This window comes from Capricornis sumatraensis, chromosome 7, assembly GCF_032405125.1.
Source record: "Capricornis sumatraensis isolate serow.1 chromosome 7, serow.2, whole genome shotgun sequence".
Classification (NCBI taxonomy): Eukaryota; Metazoa; Chordata; class Mammalia; order Artiodactyla; family Bovidae; genus Capricornis; species Capricornis sumatraensis.
In genome coordinates, this window is record NC_091075.1 from 87,758,100 (window position 1) to 87,779,707 (window position 21,608).

At 35.7% G+C, this 21,608-nt stretch overlaps 1 protein-coding gene across 1 annotated transcript; it reads right to left on the reverse strand.

Annotated features, from left to right (window-relative positions):
- Positions 1–1,164: 1,164 nt before the first annotated feature.
- Positions 1,165–21,065, reverse strand: SULT1B1 (sulfotransferase family 1B member 1). Its single transcript, XM_068975275.1, has 7 exons — positions 20,918–21,065; positions 20,514–20,642; positions 17,846–17,943; positions 9,082–9,208; positions 8,372–8,466; positions 4,763–4,943; positions 1,165–1,277 (listed from the first exon to the last, which is right to left on the reverse strand). The coding sequence occupies exons 1-7, from the start codon at positions 21,063–21,065 to the stop codon at positions 1,165–1,167; spliced, it is 891 nt and encodes a 296-aa protein (XP_068831376.1).
- Between the last annotated feature and the right edge of the window lie 543 nt (positions 21,066–21,608).

Below are 21,608 nucleotides of genomic sequence, written 5' to 3' on the forward strand. Positions count from 1 at the left end.
AAATAAACAAGGTTGTATTGTACAACACAGAGAGACATAGTCTTTATTTTGTAATAGCTTTAAACAGGGTACAGTCTATTAAAAACAACTGACTCACAATGCTATACTTCTGAAACCAACATAATATTGTAAATCAACTATGTTCAATTAAAAATAAAAGAATGCTAATATATCTCTTAGATATAAGAGATCTGTTGTAATGAGACATCTCTTACAAAAGTTTACCTTAAAACTTATACATATTTACTAAAAGACTTATATCCCAAGGAAAAATCCATCAAAGAGACCAACAGATAGACCTAAGAGTAGAAAAATGGGTAGAAAAGACATTGGGTTGGGAACATGTAGTGGAGATTCAGCCTAGAGAATCTCTTGTAGGCACCAGATTGTATATGAAATATTGAAACTATTATTAAGGGATCTACATCTGTTCAGATACAAGATGAAGAAACCAAGATGCTCCCAAATGTAACCATATCATGGGAATAGGAAATTCTCAGGAATCACAGGAAGCTGTTGAATTCTGGAAGGACTCTCCATAGGAAGTAAGTTCCTCTCCTCAGCTTAGGTGCTCAGAGCAGAGCTCCTATTCCCAGGGAATAGCTGTAGGGAGACTAATGATGATCTTTCATCTTTGGAGACTTGAAAATTACATACTCAGAATTTAGGAATTTGGATAAACAGAAATTAGGTATAGAAACAACATTTCCAAAACCTGAACCATACTATCTGAGACATGAACCGTGTAATTCCAATGGAGGCAAGGCCAGATGAGCTATGACTCAGGGAAAAACTTGAAATCCTGAAGACAGACAGTAATGGCACAAAGTGTTCTGGGTCAAATTTTCAGGAAAGGGAAAATGGGGCAGAGCTAGGAAACACAGTACCAGTGTTAAAGCAGCATTTCTTGAGCCATGTTAGTTGGGACTAGAACTTAATTTTAAACCACAAGGAAAAGGAAGGAATAGTTTATGAAAAGGTGACAATTTGTCCTAGTTTTAGGGACTCTCAGAGTGAATGATTAACCAGATTGAAAAATCAAAGCTTAGAAGGACTTTTTTTTTCTTTATAAAATCATTCAATTGTCCAAATTAAATCCTAACTGTCCTTATTTCACCAAACTGCAGATCAGACTTCTTTCTTCAGATTTTCAATTTAGGTTCCTCAAATCTCTGTACGGAACTGAAGTTCAGTCTCAGACATTTCCTTCTTATAAATGGCATCAAATTTCTCATTTTGGGCCACTGTGAAATAATTCTTCCAGTCACCTGCAATCCCTAAAAATTACAAATAAGAAAACATATGAAAGAATAAAATATTTTCTTTATGAAGCAAAAGCCATTGTATACCAAAATGAAAGACTGAAAGAGTTTAAAGGAAGCCTTTCTTTGTATTTAAATACTTTAAAATTCATTTCTTTTTTTATTGGTAATTACTGCCATCTATATATAAATAAACAACAGGCTTCTATGCTGACTGAGATGATAAAGAATCTGCTTGCAATGCAGGAGACCCAGGTTTGATTCCTGGGTCAGGAAGACCCCCTGGAGAAGGGAATGGCTACCCACTCCAGTATTCTTGCCTGGAGAATTCCATGGGCAGAGGTGGACTACAGTTCATGGGGTCGCAAAGAGTTGGACACAATTGAACAACTAACTCTTTGACATGTTCATAATTAAACAGACTCTGGTTTTAAAGAAACATTATAAGAAGGGTTAGTTTTCTTGTCTAAATTTGCAGCTGTGCAATAATTTCCTGAAAGAGATTATTTTAGTGTTTCTAATTGTCCCAGATCATAGGGTTACCACTGGTCACTGAATCAATGGTCAGGGAATATTTTACTGTCTTTGATGAGTTGCTTTTGGAAACTGTACAAAGAACTGGTCATGAGTATAGTCAAACTGTGAAACAGAAAGTTGACAAATATCTTTTCCCAGAAATAATAAATGAAGATGTTAGGATATTTGGATGATTCTTGTGTTCCCTGAACTCACTAGATACATCTTATTTTAATTTTAGAGGAGAAAAATAGCATTAAAATCAAAAGATAAAATCACTGAACAATTTTTATAGAAGTGAAACTATTGGGATATAAATTTACATTTAATCTTTTATTCTTGGATGCTTAAAAATATTTGTTTGAAAAATAAATTTTTAATGTACTGCTGATGTGTTTGGAGGAAAACATTAATTTTGCAATTTATTTAACATTAAATTGAACTTCCCTGGTGGTCCAGTGGTTAAGAATCTGCCTGCCAATCAAGGGAACATGGGTTCTGTCCCTGACCCAGGAAGATCCCACATGCCATCGGGCAAGCTAAGCCCATGCACCGCAACTACTGACTTCATGCTCTAGAGCCTTTGAGCGCAACTACTGAGCCTGGATGCCACAACTACTGAGCCCACATGCCCTAGAGCCTCTCGTCTGCAACAAGAGAAGCCACCACAAAGAGAAGCCTGTACTGCACAACTAGAGAGTAGCCCCCAGTTGCCAAAACTGGAGAAAGCCCATGTGCAGCAATGAGGACTCAGAGCAACCAAAAATAAGTAAAATTTAAAAATAGATAAATACAACCATATTGAACTGCAAGTCTTATTAAACCATGATGGCCTCATGAAGATTTTAAATCATTTTAACAAGAGACATCCCCATAGACAAAATTGATTATTATACTTTATTCTATTTTCACCAGAAGTTGATAGTTCTTTGGAATGTTTGTGAGGATAGTTCATAATTGGGATAGTTGAAAAGAGGAAGTGTAGATTTAAACAATAAAGAGATATATAAAGCAGTCTAATAATCTTCTATTTTGAGTACAAATATTCTATACACAAACACATTTGCTTCACAAGAGTGAGGAAGTATAAAAAATTTTTGATAAGATAAATTCTGGCCAAATCCCAGGATTTTCTGTTTTGTAGCAGTCTGGGACATAAGCATAAACTTTGCCCTTTATCATCTCCCTATCATCATTAATATTGTGTGACCAAACTATGACCTTGATTATCCAGAGTGGAATCCTTCAAAACTGTTCTTAGCCCTTTGTTCATACTTCACTTTTCAGAATTTTCCAATATCCATTCTCTTGAATTACAGTATGAGCTTCTTGAGCATATATGTGTTATTTACATTCTAGAAAATATGATCTGCATATAGCTATTCATGAAGACCTTTTTTCAAATATTAACTAACAAATAAAAGGTATCTTTTAAGTGTTATTGAATGCATGAATAAACAAGTAAATGTTATATTAGATAAGAACATACTAAACTGCAAGATAATATGACTTGCTACTTTTGTGTATATCACTTTTGGTCAGAAAAAAATGCAGTGTAACCTTACATATCTTCCATGAAAATCCTTCCCCAAAGCTTGTGCTTCAGATGTTATTCTTTTCTCCTTTTTATCAGTGATGTAACCAGAACTTTGGCAGATTTATTAGTGTATGCAATGTCAAAGGTTCAGGGAATGGCATAGCCTGGATAAATCCCAGAGCAATCTGACCGCAAAAGTTGTGTCCTTCACTACTCGGGTGGAAAGAGTATCTTTCTTGTGGACTCTCTTCCTTTGAAGTTGTAGAAACGGTGGAATCCAGATACTGAGGTTATTTCTATACCCTAATGAGATATCATTCAATGACATCAATTTTCATGACTAGGGGAAAAGCTCTCTTGGAAGTTACATTCAATGATCTGGTATAACGAAAATTTGCCTTATTTAATTAATAAGGGTTTGTTGTTGTTGTTGTTGTTGTTTTTGTCTCTGTTTCTTCCACCAGGAAAACACGTGTGTGTGTGTTGTTGTGTGCTGTATTACATCAGTCTTATTTGTTCAAACTTGTAACGCACCATTTACAATGAAAAATTAGCCTTGACCTCTTATACTAGAGCTTACCTTTTAAGTAGTGTTTTGAAAATTAAAAAAAAACAAACATAATTTGAAAACACAGGTGTACACTAAGGTACAGAGAAAAATGTGTTAGAAAATTCTGTAATCATATAATACTTTCAGAATCGAGGGTCTTAATCCACATGTTCAGTAAAGAATATTGAAAAGATAGGGTGACATTACTAGGTGGATAAATTCTCACATTTAAGATAATAACACATTTTTGACCCAAACCACATATAATAACCCACAATTTATAGTACTTGACTTAATTGAAATAGAGCTGTATTTTGACAGTGAATGTCATATTTCTGTATTGTTATCTTAAGTTACATTTAGATTCCATGTTTACCGTTAACATAATTCAGATAGTATTTTTAGGGAACAAAAACTTCCCACATGCCCTTTCTCTTTGTGAATCCTGCTTAACAAAATGACCACTGCTTTCTAATAATAATGAGTCTATGGAGAAGATGGTACTGCACTGACTGACATTAATTTATTACTGGGAGGAAGGAGGAGGTCTGTGCCAATTTAAACAAAGTTTTAAGTTTTAGGAATAAAAAAATACAGAATGACTCACATCAGAAGTGACAAAACCATTCCCATTTTGCAGGGTTGTAAAGAAAGGGAGAAAGATTATTAGGTACTCAAGGTGTTCCAATAACAGGTCTACATGCATTATTCCATTTAATAATTTCTAATCTAACTCAGCGACTTTTATGGTACGTATTTTTAGTGTCCTTATTTTGCAGATGAAAAAATTGAGTCCCAAACTGGCTAAATAACTGGGTAGAGATTACAAAGCTCACCTTCATTTCAGAGCAATTCATAAGAAAGCAGAAAGGAAAAATAAACTCAGAAAATAGTAACCTTTGCGCATAAATGAGGACTTGCTGTGGTCCATCACTTCACTTGGTAGATGTGTATAATTCACTAGAGGGTTGTCCTTCATCATTTCAAACGATGTGTGATGGATTATCTTATCCAAGATCTCATCATCCAGGTTTTTCTCTAGAAATTGAATAACCTTCTTGATTTCTTGCTTTGGATTCTATCAATAGGGTAGAGATACACCCAAGAAAATGGTAAATAATAAATCATTAAAATAGTGTGAAAAAATCATGAAAATGAAAAAAGATCAATAACATGTTTAGTAAAGGTAGTGTGGAAATATTTTGCTTATTCTAAGTCTTATTTTTCATTCAAAGTACAATAATAATAAACTTTAACATAATTATTAATAGCATTTAGTAAAACAGATTATAGCAAAAATTTTAAGCCCAATTTGCAGTTAAATTTGAAAACTGACTGTTTTAGGGACCCAGTATCTTTATTTCTTCTGTCTTTATTTTTCTGTTACTCCTCCAAATTGGTTTCTTGTTTAGAATAATAAAATTTAATAAAAAAATAATGTAATAAACTCAGGAAAAACTGAAGATATTTTTAAAATTTATAAACACTGATGAAATCTTGCTTGGATGTACATTATTAAAAACAAACTCCAGTGAAGTTGCAAAGATATCAGGACCCAAATTATTCATTAGTAATTGAGAGTAAGAAGAAAAAAATCTGAGAAATAAATAATTTTTTCAAATTCTAATGGCATTAACTTAATATCTGTAATTTCCAGTAAAGAAAATATAACTCTTGGAAGTATCAACTCACTGTGTTTAAGTGAGAAAAAAGAAAAGTGGTTGGAGTTGGGGTTGAGCTGTTCATAGGAGTGAGAGAGGCTACAAGGCAGTAAAGATGAATTAGGATAAAATTTAGAACATCATTGGATTTCCTGCTGAAGGATTTGGATTGTATCTGTTATGTAGTAGGGACACAACTCTTTAATAATATGTCTTATTAACTCTGTGTGTGTTGAGTGTGTGTGTGTATGTGTATTGAATGTGTTTGCACGTTTATGTTTTGGTAAAGAGTTTCCTATAATGGAAGTTCTGACAATATTTTATGTATCAGACCTTGACAAGAGAACACTGAGATGGCTATTAATGGGGTGCCAGGGGTTAGCATGGCTTAAATGTCAGAAATGATGATAGTGGAGAAAAGATTAAGAGAAAAGTTAGTATTGAAAACAGAAAAAAAACATATGGACAGACAAACAAATATAGAGCAATTTCTGTTACATATTTGTAGTGTTTGAAGAATAATTTGGACACTGCCAAAGTATCAATGATGATGCTAATTTATAGACAAATAGAAGTTAAAGCAGAGAGTGCTAGCTTCTACTTCTTTTTCACCTCATTGATTGAGAGTTTGAGAATTGATGCAGACATTCATAAACCTGATGTAAATTACTAGACTTCTCTCTGAATTTTATTCTTGGTCTATACTTATAATTTTGTCATATTATTGTTTTTATATGAAAACCATTTCTATAACATTGTCTAAAATATAACCATGATAGGAAAAAATGTTGTCTAACAAGTTTAATGTATAGTAAGTTTGAGTGGGATTCAAAATATCAGGATATTCTTATAGAACTGATTAGGCCAGACCATAAATCAATATGCATAAATTGACCTGAAAAAGGCATTTTCAGTGAATAAGGAGAGAAATATTTGACACAAGAGTGTAATGTGGGGAGTAGCATGATGTCTGACTCAGAATTTGGATACCAGCTCAGCCTAGGAAATGTATTATTTTATTTATCCTATGGAGAAAAAGAACTACATCCAGAAGTTAAATTTGCTCTCTTCATAAAGTGAATAAGTTTCACTTTGGTCTCCAGAAAGTAAAAAGAAAATACTTGGCACAGAAAGACAATTTTCTGTCTTATGAAAAACTTATAACTTAATTCTGATTAATCAAGCACCCAAGGGAGAGCACCACTTTTTAAAAGTGGTTTCATAAAACCACTCTAGTTTTACAGCTGTGTATTGTATTGCCAGCAAATTGTCATAAAGGGGCAATGGTAATGTTTAGATCGCAGATTCTCTATGAGCTACAAGTAAGTGTGATAGAGAGTGGGAGCCTGGGCAGAGTAGAAAAGGACTCTTATTGATAAGATATGAGAAATGCCCTGAGAGTTTCTCAGAAATATATGCAACAAGAGAGATTTTACATAAGGTAAGGTTTCTGTGCTGAGTAGGATCAAAAAAAAAAAAAGTGAAAGTGTTCCTCACTTAGTCCTGTCCAGCCCACTCCAGTGGCAACCCACTCCAGTACTCTTGCCTGGAAAATTCTATGGCTGGAGGAGCGTGGGAGGTTACAGTCCATGGGGTCGCAAAGAGTCAGACATGACTGAGCAACTTCACTTTCTTTCTATAGTTCCTTTTGGAGAAGGAAATGGCAACCTACTCCAGTGTTCTCGCCTGGAGAATCCCATGGACAGAGAATTCCATGTAGGCTTGGTGGCCTACAGGCTATGGGGTTGCAGAGAGTTGGACACGACTAAGCAACTAACACACACCACACAAATGTTTGCAACCACTACTCATTCATTCATTCAAGCAATCACTTATGCATACAATAAGTGGCCATGAGCACCTATATATGTGGTAGGTGTTGTAAGTACCGTGGATGCAGTTACAAGAAAGGTAGATATGCCTTCTATCAAGAATCTGAAATTCCACAAGATATCCTTATTTGCATGTTCAGGCTTTTACAACTAGATAAGCTTGGTTTCCATGTTTGTGTGTGTGTGTGTGCATGTGTGTATTTGCTAATGAAATAAAATAGCCTGAGGATAGGCCTGGAACTTTGCAATCGTATTTAGGCTAATACTAGTTCATATGGTAGACTAGAAAAATCTTTATGAATCCCTGAACTAACAGTTAGGAAGAATGTAAAAGAGAGGGGCACACTTAAGATATAATAGGTAGGGCATGTGAACCAATGGGATGTTCAGGAGAAAATGGAACCGTATTCACTACGTGAAAGTCAAAGAGGACAATTTACTTTCAAACTTTCAACACTGAATGAACAACCAAACACCATTAACCAAAAGACAGAATAAAAGAAAAGGATTACCTTTTGGAAAGAGAGAGAAGCAAGAGGAGTTTAATTTTCAACATGTTAAATTTGAGGGTCATTTTAAGAAAAACAAGGATCTGAATTGAGGTTAGAAATTAAAATGGAGTTTTTGGTGGGTAATTAGCACATAGTTTTGGCAAAAGTGGGAATAGATATGATCATCAATCTATAAAAAAGAGTTCAAAAAAAGATGACTAAATGATAGAGATTCACAGGAAAACCATGACAGAATGATAATCCATTAAATGCAGGAGACAAATTTGAAAAGAAAGGTGTTCAAGAGAAACACAATGATTAAAAAGGATAAGAGGATTAAAATGTCACTGATTTCACAATTAGATTCATTAAAGATCTTAGCAAGATCTGGGTAAACAGACATGGAAAATAGGCAAAGCAATTATATCATTTGAACTCCACAGATTAATTGAAAAAACTATTAATCCTTTTGCTCCAGGATGTAGTTGAGGAATTTTCTATAATATATTTCTACTATTTTACCTCTTTCATATCTTCATAGAATAAGAAAAGTATCGGGTGTTCTTCCTTTTTCTTCCACCAACTTTTAACATGATTAAACCAGGAACCATAGGCCACTAAAACCAGAGAAATAGCTTATTTCCATAAACATTTATCAAACTGAAGATTTGTTTGTGAAAAATAAGTCAAATTATACAAATATTTTGTGGAATTTAGTAATCAAGGAACTGAAACTATAAAGTCTATATAAACAAGTGTATGTAATCCACTACTTATGGATGCACAAATTTCAGATTTCTAAATATATTAATTGCAAAAGAAACATTTCAAATGGAAATACATTGACCTCTAATAGGTTACACTTGGCCGCATGCAGAAGAAAACTATTCTTTTATGAAGTACTTATATCACTTGTTTAACTACTGTAAATGTATTTAACTGACGATTTGGACAAATAAATTTCTGTTGTGAGTAGGAACTGAGAATGGGTTTTTATCGACTGAAAAGAGATTTGAGAATATTTTCATTAAGCTGATGTTTAATACCAGGTTTATATATTGAATGTCATAGCAAATATTAAATGTTTTTGATTTAATTTGAAATGATTTTGAAATGTACTTGTTACTAACTTGAAAAAAGAAGTGTTTTGAAAGGGAAATTCATATTTGTAATGGTTAATATTATTAAAAATAATTTTTAGTGACATTAATTTTTAGCTAAGGCCATCCTACCATTTCCAGTCAAGAATTTCTCTAGATATTCTCCCCAGGTTCCAGGAAGAGGCTGCAAATTATTCATTAAGTCAAAGTGGTAAAATGAGACGGCAACATCCTTTGCATTTCGAGCCAAATAAATGATCTGTAGGGGGAAGATGAAGAAAATCAAATGCATGATATTTTATTTAAGAAAAAAAGTAACTTACAGTAGGCATGTAAGACAACAGATCTGAAATCCATGAAATTAAAAACAGTGAAATATTAACAAAATTAATAGAAAAGAAAAACTTGGTTCTTTTTTTAGAAAATCAACAAAATTGCTAAATATCTAACAAGTCTGACAAAATAGAGAGGACATAAGTTACTGATAATGAGAAGTCTTTGGATGTGCAGGTGCAAAAGATATGTGGAAAATCTCTAACTTCCTTTCAATTTTGCTATCAATCTAAAATTCTTTAAAAATAAAATCACTGTAGAAAATGAAGTCTGTTAAAGAATAAGGAGGGAGTATTTTTAACAACTTTTCTCTTTTTTTTTAATTTACTTTTTACTGAAGGATAATTTCTTTACAGAATTTTGCTGTTTTCTGTCAAACCTCAACATGAGTCAGCCATAAGTAAGTAAGTGTTAGTCACTCAGTTGTGCCCAACTCTTTCCAACCCCATGGACTGCAGCTCACCAGGCTACTCTATCCATGAGATTTTCCAGGCAAGGATACTGGCCTGGGTTGCCATTTCCTTCTCCAGAATCAGCCATCAGTTCAGTTCAGTTCAGTCACTCAGTCATGTTCGACTCTTTGTGACCCCATGAATCACAGCACGCCAGGCCTCCCTGTCCATCACCAACTCCCGGAGTTCACTCAAGCTCATGTGTATTGAGTCGGTGATGCCATCCAGCCACCTCATCCTCTGTCATCCCCTTCTCCTCCTATCCCCAATCCCTCCCAGCACCAGAGTCTTTTCCAATGAGTCAACTCTTCACATGAGGTGGCTAAAGTATTGGAGTTTCAGCTTCAGCATCAGTACTTCCAATGAACATCCAGGACTGATCTCCTTCAGAATGGACTGGTTGGATCTCCTTGCAGTCCAAGGGACTCTCAAGAGTCTTCTCCAACACCACAGTTCAAAAGCATCAATTCTTCAGCGCTCAGCTTTCTTCACAGTCCAACTCTCACATCCATACATGACCACTGGAAAAACCATAGCCTTGACTAGACAGACCTTTGTTGGCAAAGTACTATCTCTGCATTTCAATATGCTGTCTAGGTTGGTCATAACCTTCCTTCCAAGGAGTAAGTGTCTTTTAATTTCATGGCTGCAATCACCATCTTCAGTGATTTTGGAGCGCCCCCAAATAAAGTCTGACACTGTTTCCACTGTTTCCCCATCTATTTGCCATGAAGTGATGGGACCAGATGCCGTGATCTTAGTTTTCTGAATGCTGAGCTTTAGGCCAACTTTTTCACTCTCCTCTTTCACTTTCATCAAGAGGCTCTTTAGTTCCTCTTCACTTTCTGCCATAAGGGTGGTGTCATCTGCATATCTGAGGTTATTGATATTTTTCCCAGCAATCTTGATTCCAGCTTGTGTTTTTTCCAGCCCAGCATTTCTGATGATGTACTCTGCATATAATTTAAATAAGCAGGGTGACAATATGCAGCCTTGACGTACGCCTTTCCCAATTTGGAACCAGTCTGTTGTTCCATGTCCAGTTCTAACTGTTGCTTCCTGACCTACATATAGGTTTCTCAAGAGGCAGGTCAGGTGGTCTGGTATTCCCATCTCTTTCAGAATTTTCCAGAAGTTTATTGTGATCCAAACAGCCAAAGGCTTTGGCATAGTCAGTAAACCAGAAATAGATGTTTTTCTTGAACTATCTTGCTTTTTCTATGATCCAGCAGGTGCTGGCAATTTGATCTCTGGTTCCTTTGCCTTTTCTAAATCCAGCTTGAACATCTGGAAGTTTGCGGTTCACGTATTGCTGAAGCCTGGCTTGGAGAATTTTGAGCATTACTTTACTAGCATGTGAGATGAGTGCAATTGTACGGTAGTTTGAGCATTCTTTGGCATTGCCTTTCTTGGGATTGGAATGAAAACTGACCTTTTCCAGTCCTGCGGCCACTGCTAAGTTTTCCAAATTTGCTGGTATATTTAATGCAGCACTTTCACAGCATCATCTTTCAGGATTTGAAATAGCTCAAGTGGAATTCCATCACCTCCACCAGCTTTGTTCATAGTGATGCTTCCTAAGGCCCACTTGACCTCACATTCCAAGATGTCTGGCTCTAGGTGAGTGATCACATCATCGTGATTATCTTGATGGTGAAGATCTTTTTTGTACACCCATAGGTATACATATATCCCCTCCCTTTTGAACCTCCCTCCCATCTCCCTACCCCTCCCACGCCTCCAGATTGATACAGAGCCCCTTTTTGAGTTTCCTGAGCCATACAGCAAATTCCCATTGGCTATCTATTTTATATATGATAATGTAAGTTTCCATGTTACTCTTTCCATACATCTCACTCTCTCCTCTCCTCCCCCCATGTCCATAAGTCTATTCTCTATGTCTGTTTCTCTGCCCTGTAAATAAATTCTTCAGTACCATTTTTTTGGATTCAGTATATATGTGTTAAAATATGTTATTTATCTTTCTCTTTCTGACTTACTTCACTCTGTATAATAGGTCCTAGGTTCACCCAGCTCATTAGAACTGACTTTTTATAGCTGAGTAATAATATTCCATCATGTATATGTACTACAATTTCTTTATCCATTCATCTGTCAATGGACATCTAGGTTGCTTCCATGTTCTAGCTATTGTAAATAGTGCTAGGATACATGGATCTCTTTCAATTTTGGTTTTCTCAGGGTATATGCCTAGAAGTGGGACTGCTGGGTCATATGGTGGTTTTATTCTCAGTTTTTTAAGGAATCTCCATACCATCTTCCATAGTGGTTGTATCAATTTACATTCTCACCAACAGTGCAAGAATGCTCTGTTTTTTCCACACTCTCTCCAGCATTTATTGTTTGTAGACTTCTTGATGATGGCCTTTCTGACCAGTGTAAAGTGATATCTCATTATAGTTTTGATTTGTATTTCTCTAATAATGAGTGATGTTGAGCATCTTTTCACGTGTTTGTTATCCATCTGTATGTCTTCTTTGGAGTAATTTCTGTTTAGGTTTCACCTTGTTTATAGTTTCCTTTGCTGTGCAAAAGCTTTTAAGTTTAATCAGGTCCCATTTGTTTACTTTTATGTTTATTTCCATTACTCTAGGAGGTGGGTCACAGAGGATCTGCTTTGACTTACATCATCAAGTGTTCTGCCTATAATTTCCTCCTAAAGTTTTATAGTTTCTGGGTCTTACATTTAGGTCTTTAATCCATTTTGAGTTTTTCTTTGTGTATGGTGTTAGAAGTTTTCTAATTTCATTCTTTTACATGTAGCTGTCTAGTTTTCCCAGCACCATTTTTTGGAGAGCCTGTCATTGCCCCATTGTATATTCCTGCCTCCTTTGTCAAAAATAAGGTACATGTAGGTGCATGGGTTCATTTCTGGCTTTCAATCTTATTCCATTGGTCTATACTTCTGTTTTGTGCTAGTACCATACTGTCTTGATGACTGTAGCTTTGTAATATAATCTGAAGTCAGGAAGGTTGATTCCTCCAGCCCCATTTTTCTTTCTCAAGACTGCTTTAGCTATTCAGGGTCTTTTGTGTTTGCATATGAATCATGAAATTTTTTGTTCTTGTTCTGTGAAAAACTCCATTGGTAATTTGATAGGGATTGTAGATTGCATTTGGTACTATAGTCATTTTCACAATATTGATTCTTCCTACCCAGGATCAGGGAATATCCTTCCATCTGTTTATGTCATCTTTGACTTCTTTCATTAATGTCTTATAATTTTCTGTGTACAATTCTTTTGTCTCCTTAGGTTAGTTTATTCCAAGATATTTAATTCTTTTTGTTGCAATGGTGAATGGGATTGATTTCTTAATTTCTCTTTCTGGTTTTTCATTGTTAGTATATAGAAATGCAAGTGATTTTTGTATCCTGCAACATTGCTCAATTCACTGATTAGCTCTAGTAGTTTTCTGATACAATCTTTAGTGTTGTTTATTCTATGTACAGTATCATGTCATCTGCAAACAGTGAGAGCTTTACTTTTCTGATCTGGATTCCTTTTATTCTTTTTCTTCTCTGATTGCTGTAGCTAGGACTTCCAGAACTATGTTGAATAACAGTGGCAAAGGTGAACACCCTTGTCTTATTTCTGATCTTAGGGGGAATGCTTTCAGTTTTTCACCACTGAGAATAATATTTGCTGTAAGCTTACCATATATAGCCTTTATTTGTTGAGATGGGTTCCTTCTATGCCCATTTTTGAAGAGTTTTAATCATAAATAGGTGCTGAATTTTGTCAAAGGCTTTTTCTGCATCTTTGAGATTATATTATGATTTTTGTCTTTCAATTTGTTAATATGGTGTATCACATTGATTGATTTAATCCTTGCAGCCCTGGAATAAACACAATTTGATCATGGTGTATGAGCTTTTTGATATGTTGATGAGTTCTGTTTGCTAAAATTTTGTTGAGGATTTTTACATCCAGTTCATCAGTGATATTGGCCTGTAATTTTCTTTTTGTGTGTTGTCTTTACCTTGTTTTGGTATCAGGGTGATGGTGGCCTTGTAGGATGAGTTTGGAAGTGTTCCTTTCTGTGAAATTATCTTAAAGAATTTTAAAAGGATAGGCATTAGCTCTGCTCTAAATGTTTGATAAAATTCTCTTGTGATGCCATCTGGTCCTGGGCTTTTGTTTTTAGGGAATTTTTTTCTTTTAATCACAGCTTCAAATTCAGTGCTTATAATTGAGTTGTTTATAATTTCTGTTTCTTCTTGGTTCAGTCTTGGAAGATTGAACTTTTCTAAGAAACTGTCCATTTCTTCAAGGTTATCTATTTTATTGTCATATTGTTGTTCATAATAGTCTCTTATAATCCTTTGTATTTCTGCATTGTCTGTTGAAACCTCTCCTTTTTAATTTCTAATTTTGTTGGTTTGATTCTTCTCTCTTTTTGACTTGATGAGTCTGGCTAAAAGGTTTGTCAATTTTGTTTATCTTCTCAAAGAACCAGCTTTAATTTTATTAATCTTTACTATTGTTTCATGTGTTTTTTCACTTATATTTGCTCTAATCTTTATGATTTCTTTCATTCTACTAATTTTTGTTGTTATTGTTCTTCTTTTTCCAGTTGTTTTAGGTGTAAAGTTAGATTGTCTGTTCGGTGTTCTTCTTGTTTCTTGAGGTACAATTGTATTGTTATAAACTTCCCTCTTAGAATTGCTTTTGTTCCATCCCATAGGTTTTGAGTTGTATTTTCATTGTCATTTGTTTCTAGATTTTTTTTTTATTTCTTTAGTAACCTGTTGTTTATTTAGAAACATGTTGTTTAATCTCCAAGTGTTCATGCTTCTTGTAGTTTTTTTCTTGTAATTGATATGTAGTCTGATAGCATTGTGGTCAGAGAAGATGCTTGATACAATTTCAATTTTCTTAAATTTACTGAGGTTTGATTCGTGACCCAAGATGTGGTCTACCCTGGAGAATGTTCCATGTGCACTTGAGAAGAAGGTGTATTCTGCATTTGGATGGAATGTCCTGAAGGTATCAATGAGATCCATCTCATCTAATGTGTTATTTAAGACTTGTGTTTCCTTATTAATTTTCTGTTTTGATGATCTGTCCATTGATGTGAATGGCATGTTAAACTTTCCTACTATTATTGTGTTGCTGTCAATTTCTCCTTTTTTGTCTGCTAGTGTTGGTCTTATGTATTGAGGTGCTCCTTTGTTGGGTACATAGATATTTATAATAATTATGTCTTTCTCTTGGATTGATCCCTTGATCACTATGTAGTGTCCTTCCTTATCTCTTGCAATCTTCTTTATTTTAAGGTCTATTTCATCTGATATGAGGATTGCTACTCCAGCTGTCTTTTGCTTCCCATTTGCATGGAATATATTGTTCCATCCTCTTACTTTCAGTCTATATATGTCTCAAAGTCTGAAGCGTGTTTCTTATAGATAGAATATATATGGGTCTCCTTTTTGTATCCATTCAGCCAGTCTGTGTCTTTTGTTTGGAGCATTTAATCCATTTACCCTTAAAGTAATTATTGATATATATGTTCTTATTGCCATTTTCTTAATTGTTTAGGGTTGATTTTGTAGGTCTTTTTTCTTTTCTTGTATTTCTTGACTACATAAGTCCCTTTAACATTTGTTATAAAGCTGGTTTGGTGGTACTGAATTCTCTTAACTTTTGCTTGTCTGAAAAGCTTTTTATTTCTCCATCAATTTTGAATGAGATCCTTGCTGGGTACAGTAATCTTGGTTGTAGACTTTTCCCTTTCAGTTCTTCAAATATACCCATTCCCTTCTGGCCTGAAGAGTTTCTGCTGAAAGATCAGCTGTTAAGTCTTTGGGGTTTCCTTTGTATGTTACCTGTTGCTTTTCCCTTGCTGCTTTTAATATTCTTTTGTGTGTGTGTGTGTGTGTGTGTGTGTGTGTTTGAAACTTCCCTCATAGCTTAATTGGTAAAGCATCTGCCTGCAATGTGGGAGACTTGAGTTTAATTCCTGGGTCAGAAAGTTCCCCTGGGGAAGTAAATGGCAACCCATTCTAGTATTCTTGCCTGGAGAATTACATGGACAGAGGAGCCTGGCAGGCTACAGTTCATGGGATCATGAGAGTCAGACACGACTTAGCACTATCTTTTTCTTTCTTTGTGTTTAGTCTTTGTTAGTTTGATTAGTATGTGTCTTGGCATGTTTCTCCTTGGGTTTATCCTGTATGAGAATCTTTGTGCCTCTTGAACTTGATTGACTATTTCCTTTTCCATGTTGGGGAAATTTTCAGCTATAATCTCTTCAAACATTTTCTTATATCCTTTCTTTTATTCTTCTTCTGGGACGTCTATAATCCGAATGTTGGTGTGTTTGATATTGTCCCAGAGGTCTCTGAGACTATCCTCAGTTCTTTGTATTCTTTTTACTGTATCTGCTCTTCAGAAGTTATTTTCACCATTTTATCTCCAGCTCACTGATTCCTTCTTCCGCTTCAGATATTCTGCTATTGAATCCTTCTAGAGTATTCTTAATTTCAGTAATTAATTGTGTTGTTTGTATGTTTATTCTTTAATTCTTCTAGGTCTTTGTTAATTCTTGCATTTTCTCTGTTTTGTTTTCAAGGTTTTTGATCATCTTTACTATCATTATTCTGAATTCTCTTTCAGATAGTTTGCCTATTTCCTCTTCTTTTTTTTTTTTTTTTTTTTTTGACTTCTGTGTTTCTAGTTTGTTCCTTCATTTCTGTAGTATTTCTCTGCCTTTTCATTTTTTGTTTTCACTTATTGTGTTTGAGGTCTCCTTTTCCCAGGCGTCAAGGTTGAATTCTTTCTTCCTTTTGGTTTCTGCCCTCCTAAGGTTGGTCCAGTGGTTTGTGTAAACTTCATATAGGGTGAGATTTGTGCTGAGTTTTTGTTTGTTCATTTTTCCTGATGGCCAAGGCTGAGTGAGGTGGTAATCCTGTCTGCTGATGACTGGGTTTGTAATTTTGTTTTGTTTGTTGTTTAGATGAGGTGTCCTGCACAAGGTGCTACTGGTGGATGGATGATGCTGGGTGTTGAATTCAAGTGGTTTCCTTTGTGTGAGTTCTCACTATTTGATACTCCCTAGGGTTATTTTTCTGGTAATCTCTGGTCTTGGAGTCAGTGTTCCCACTCTAAAGGCTCAGAGCTTGGTCTTTTCTGTCCACTTAGCTTCATTTGAAAATGAGCTACTTTAATTAACTGCTCACCACTGTGGCATCAGAGACCAAGCTTGTCCTTCTTCGTAGAGGAGACTCCACTTCAGCCTTTCACAAGGTACTCATTCTGAGCCCTGTGGCCCTGGAGTCAAACCATTTCTCCCAAGTTTGACGTCATGGTCGAAAATCTCCATGAAATCAAGAATGCATGGCCAGGAGGGGTCAACTGTCAGAAATACTTGAGCTCTGAGCCAAGCACTGCATTTTACTAGCTGTGTCGCCTTGAGGAATCCACTTGATCTTTCTGAGCCTCTTTCCTCCTCCAAGGCAGAGCCTGAGAGTGCAGTAGCCCAGGAGCAAGCCTTTGTGCAGGTCTCCACGCCTGTGTGCTCTGCCCAGCCAGTCCCAGCCCCAGTGCACTGTGAGCTCCCAAGGGCACCTGGACAGCCAGGCATGCAGTTCCTGCTCCCAAGAACTTTTCATTACAAAGTTCAACAACTTAAAATTTAACAACTTAGATTCCAACATGTGACAAAATAGTAAATGCCAGATAGATAATCTGAATAGCTTCAAAATATTGGGGGGAAAAAGTTTCCAATTTAAAAGTTTCCCAAAAGCAAATACCCAGGCTCAGATGTCTCACTGAAAAATTTTACCAAACATATAAGAATTGACAACTTTATGTTGAGTTTTCAGAGAAAGTCAGACTATTGAGGACAGCTGGGAAAGAGTAGTAGCAATATTGTGCTGAGACAAGGATTCTGTTCCTACATAATTCTGGAAAATTTGAGTCTGTATGTTTAGGCTAAAACATACTGTGTTTTTAAAATTTTAAACACTTTCTTATATAGCTCAGTTCTTATGGTAACAGGTGAACAAAGCATTTGAGCAATCACTTTACTATGTGAGTGAGAAAGAGTTAAAAGACATGTTAAAAACTGACTTGCTGTTTAGAGTATACCTTGCAGTTGTTTTCCCAGAAAGATTTAGGAATGAGATAAATTGGCAGATGTGTTTTCACAACCCGGGGTGATGGATTCTTCTCAAGTTGTTCTAAACCTGAGGAAATTTAGTTTGGTTATATAGGTGGATATATATATATACTATGTATATACAAAATGAACCTGTTGCTTCATTCTGTCTCCTAACTTCACCAAAAGATTTCTCAGCCTTTTCTGTCTTGTGATTATTTTGCCATGCAAGGTCCTTTAAAGGATCCTCCTACACACATAAATATGAATGTTGGGAATCTGCACATTCAGGTTCCAGAATAAATCTGAGTGCCAGTTTACTCTCCTTCACCTGCTGTATCTCACCTACTCCCTCTCTGGTGATGCTTCACAGACTGGTTCTTCAGCCTACCCTCATCTCTCATCAGTTATCTGATTCCCCTGTTCCTTATTACTTTGATTCTATCACTTTTTCATTTAATATTTTTCTATGGTTCTGGAATCTCAACTCATTCTGCACTCATTTTGGTTATTTGTCCCAGAATGATCCTTTAGTTGCAAGCCTTATCATTTCCTTGCTGACTTCAGACAACCATACAGAAAGAACAACACCTTTTCAGTTGATTCTGGTCTAACTGTAGAAGTAATGAGTTCTAGTAGAGGAGAGAGTATGAATTCTTCTCTTTACACTGATAGACACATTCACCACCATAATAGTGTCTTCTTATACCATGTTTCTAGCAGCATTAGAGAGCCAACACTTTCTTTCAAACCCTTCTCACTTGCCTATAGGACACCCTAGTCTGCTGATTCTCTCTTAGTTCACTGAACGTTCCTAAAAATTATAAGGCTTGCATGATCTGTCCCTGTCTAGTCTTCAACTGTTTTAAATCTCACCTTTCCAATCTTTCATTGTTGTTAACTTTTGGTGGTGGTGATTTTTTTTTAGTCCCCAGACTACCACCCAGCTCTTTTCTGCATCTAGGCCACCATATCTACTCCTTCATCTTCTTGAAATATGCTTCCTCTAGCTGTGTACAAAGCTTTAGGTCTCCATCATGGTCCCTTTCATAGAGCCCCACTTCTGGATATGTTAAACTAACAATATTCATAAGTTTATTTACTTATTTAATGTCACAATATTATTGTAAGCTCATTGGGGACAGAAAATCCAGTTTACTTACCTTTTTATATCTAGTCCATAGATCAGTGCTTAATTCTTTAGAAATACTCAATAAAATTTGTGCAATGAAAAATGAATCATATTAAAAATAAATTTTGTATTTTAAGAATTGGTACTTCTTTAATTACAGCAAGGATCTAAGTTAAGAAATTAATCTATAAAATTTATTTATTTAAAAAATAAAGTTTTATTACTTACAGGACCTGGAAATTATATAGCACACCTGGTGCCACACAGCAAGGCCATTGGTGGAGAGAGAGTGAGTGGGCCTGGGGTTCTGCTTTTATTTTATTCTGGGGTGGGAGGCCTAGGGTTTTAAGTGCTCACTCTTTAGTGGTGAATTTAAAACATAAAAGCAGAAATTTAAACCACAGGAAGAAAAAAAACAAGATTTATTAGCAATCACTTTCTTTAAAATAATTGCCTCTTTGAAATTGATGCTGCATTGGCAATCAAAGCATATGTCAGGTACTTGGATTATGAAAAAGAAAAATACGAAACCAAATTGTTAGGTTTTACACTACAGTTGGCCACCAAGAAATTCAGTGATTAAGAAAAAAGAACTTAAGCTGCTTTAGGAAAACAATGCCAGGCTAAATAGGAGAAATTATAAAAAGCCTTATAGGGCTGCCAATAAAATATGGAAATGGAGTTGCTCAGTCATGTCCGACTCTTTGCAACCCCATGGACTGTCATCTACCAGTCTCTTCCATCCGTGGGATTTTCCAGGCAAGAATAGTGGAATGGGCTGCCATTTCCTTCTCCAGGTGATCTTCCCAACCCAGGGATCGAACTGAGGTCTCGTGCATTGCAGACAGGTGCTTAACCATCTGAGCCAAGAGTGTTTAAACAATAAAATATAAAATATAGGATACTCATATACTGCCAAATTTATTAATAATTTTTTTTAAAGGCATTGGTACTTATTTAGTTGAAACTTCCTCAGTGGTTCAGCACTAAAAGAATCCACCTGCAGTGCAGGAGATGCAAGAAATGTGGGTTTGACCCCTGGGTCAGGGAGATCCCCTGGAGGAGGTCATGGTAACCCACTCCAGTATTCTTGCCTGGAGAATCCTCTGGACCGAGGAGCCGAGTGGGCTACAGTCCATGGGGTCACAAAGAGTCGGACATCCCTGAAGAGACTGAGCATACTCACACGTTTATTTAATTACAATAATGTTCTAAATTGAAAAATTAGTCTAATAAATTTTATACAACAGAACTCAGTAAAAGGTAAGAAACTTTTTTATCAGTGAGATTTCTAGTCATTTTCGATAACAAAATTCTTTTATCTTTGGTTATTATACCTGGATGTGCATGCGATGGACTAAACTACAGTTTCTCTGTGTACCTTGGTTACTGTTCTATTTGCATGCTTCTATTTCATGTTACCAAATACACTCCATTTTTCTTGAATGGAAATCACAAGATACAGTAACTAATATGATACTAATATGTTGCTATAAAATTATAATTCCTGGGTCATTTAAAATTACCTGAAGTCCTTAGTCCAGGAAAAGCCAGTTCCAACATTGGAACTTTAGCAGTTATAACATCTCGCTTACATTTTTCAACATCCCCATCATGTAGAACCATGTCCACAATTTCACTGATCCAAGTGGTACCTGTGTCAAAAGAACATTTTCTTAACCTTCACCCGAATGTGGGGGGAGTTCCCTGTTGGAAGCCTGCCATCTTAATATATTCTCTTAGAAAATTAACTCTGTCGAATTTCCCCTTCTATGCCCCAAATGTCTATTTTCATATAATCAAAATAGGGGACTAGACTGACTGTTAAGAATACTAATTTTATTTCGTATATTAACAATTTTGTACAGAAGCTAATTTTCAGGAAACAAAAGTTGAAGTTAGGCCTGCATTGTCAGGTCACAGAACTCACCTGATTTGGGGTAAGTGACTATCACGATGTCATCTGGTCTGCTTTGGAACTGTTCAATCTTTTCCCAGTTGTTTGCAAAAGCATAGGTGATGGGACAGCCATGGATTAGCTTCAGATTTTTTCTCAGGACATCTTTTGAAGAAGTCATCTTTGTTCCAGATTATACAAATACCTAATGCACGTGGAGAAAAGAGAGAATGAAACTAAGAAGCTGAGTAACTTAAGTTATTAAGACACAGCAATTTGACAGAGTAAAACTGGCCTTTAACACAGAGAGAACAAGAGATCTAAATACAAAGGGCATTTTTATGGGTGTTCAGCAGTAGATTGCAAGAGCAGCAGCTGGCTTAGTGAGAAGCAGATCAAAGGTCTTTAGTGGAATGGAAGCCTGGGAAAGAAATAGGACAGAACATTTAAAAATCCCATTTTCCAGAAATACACTAAAAAAATCTGGACCTATCATTCTTCATCATACTTCTGTTGAATCTCATTTTTAAAATTTATTTTTAATTGTAGGATAATTGCTTTACAATATTGTGTTGGTTTCTGCCACATATCAATATGAATTAGCCATAGGTAAACTTAAGTCCTTTCCCTCTTGGACTTCCCTCCCAACTTCTGCCCCACCCCACCCTTCTAGTTGTCATAGAGCCCTAGTCTGAGTTCCCTGAGTCATACAGGAAAGTCTCAC

Excerpts from the sequence above, each read along its gene's own strand:
- SULT1B1 (XM_068975275.1), bottom strand. The coding sequence starts at position 21,065 with ATGACTTCTTCAAAAGATGTCCTGAGAAAAAATCTGAAGCTAATCCAT. Across the intron at positions 17,944-20,513 it reads TCCTGGACTAAGGACTTCAG|GTTTAGAACAACTTGAGAAG; the intron begins GTAATTTTAAAT and ends AAATTTCCTCAG. Across the intron at positions 8,467-9,081 it reads GAAATTCTTGACTGGAAATG|TGGCCTATGGTTCCTGGTTT; the intron begins GTAGGATGGCCT and ends CTCTGGTTTTAG.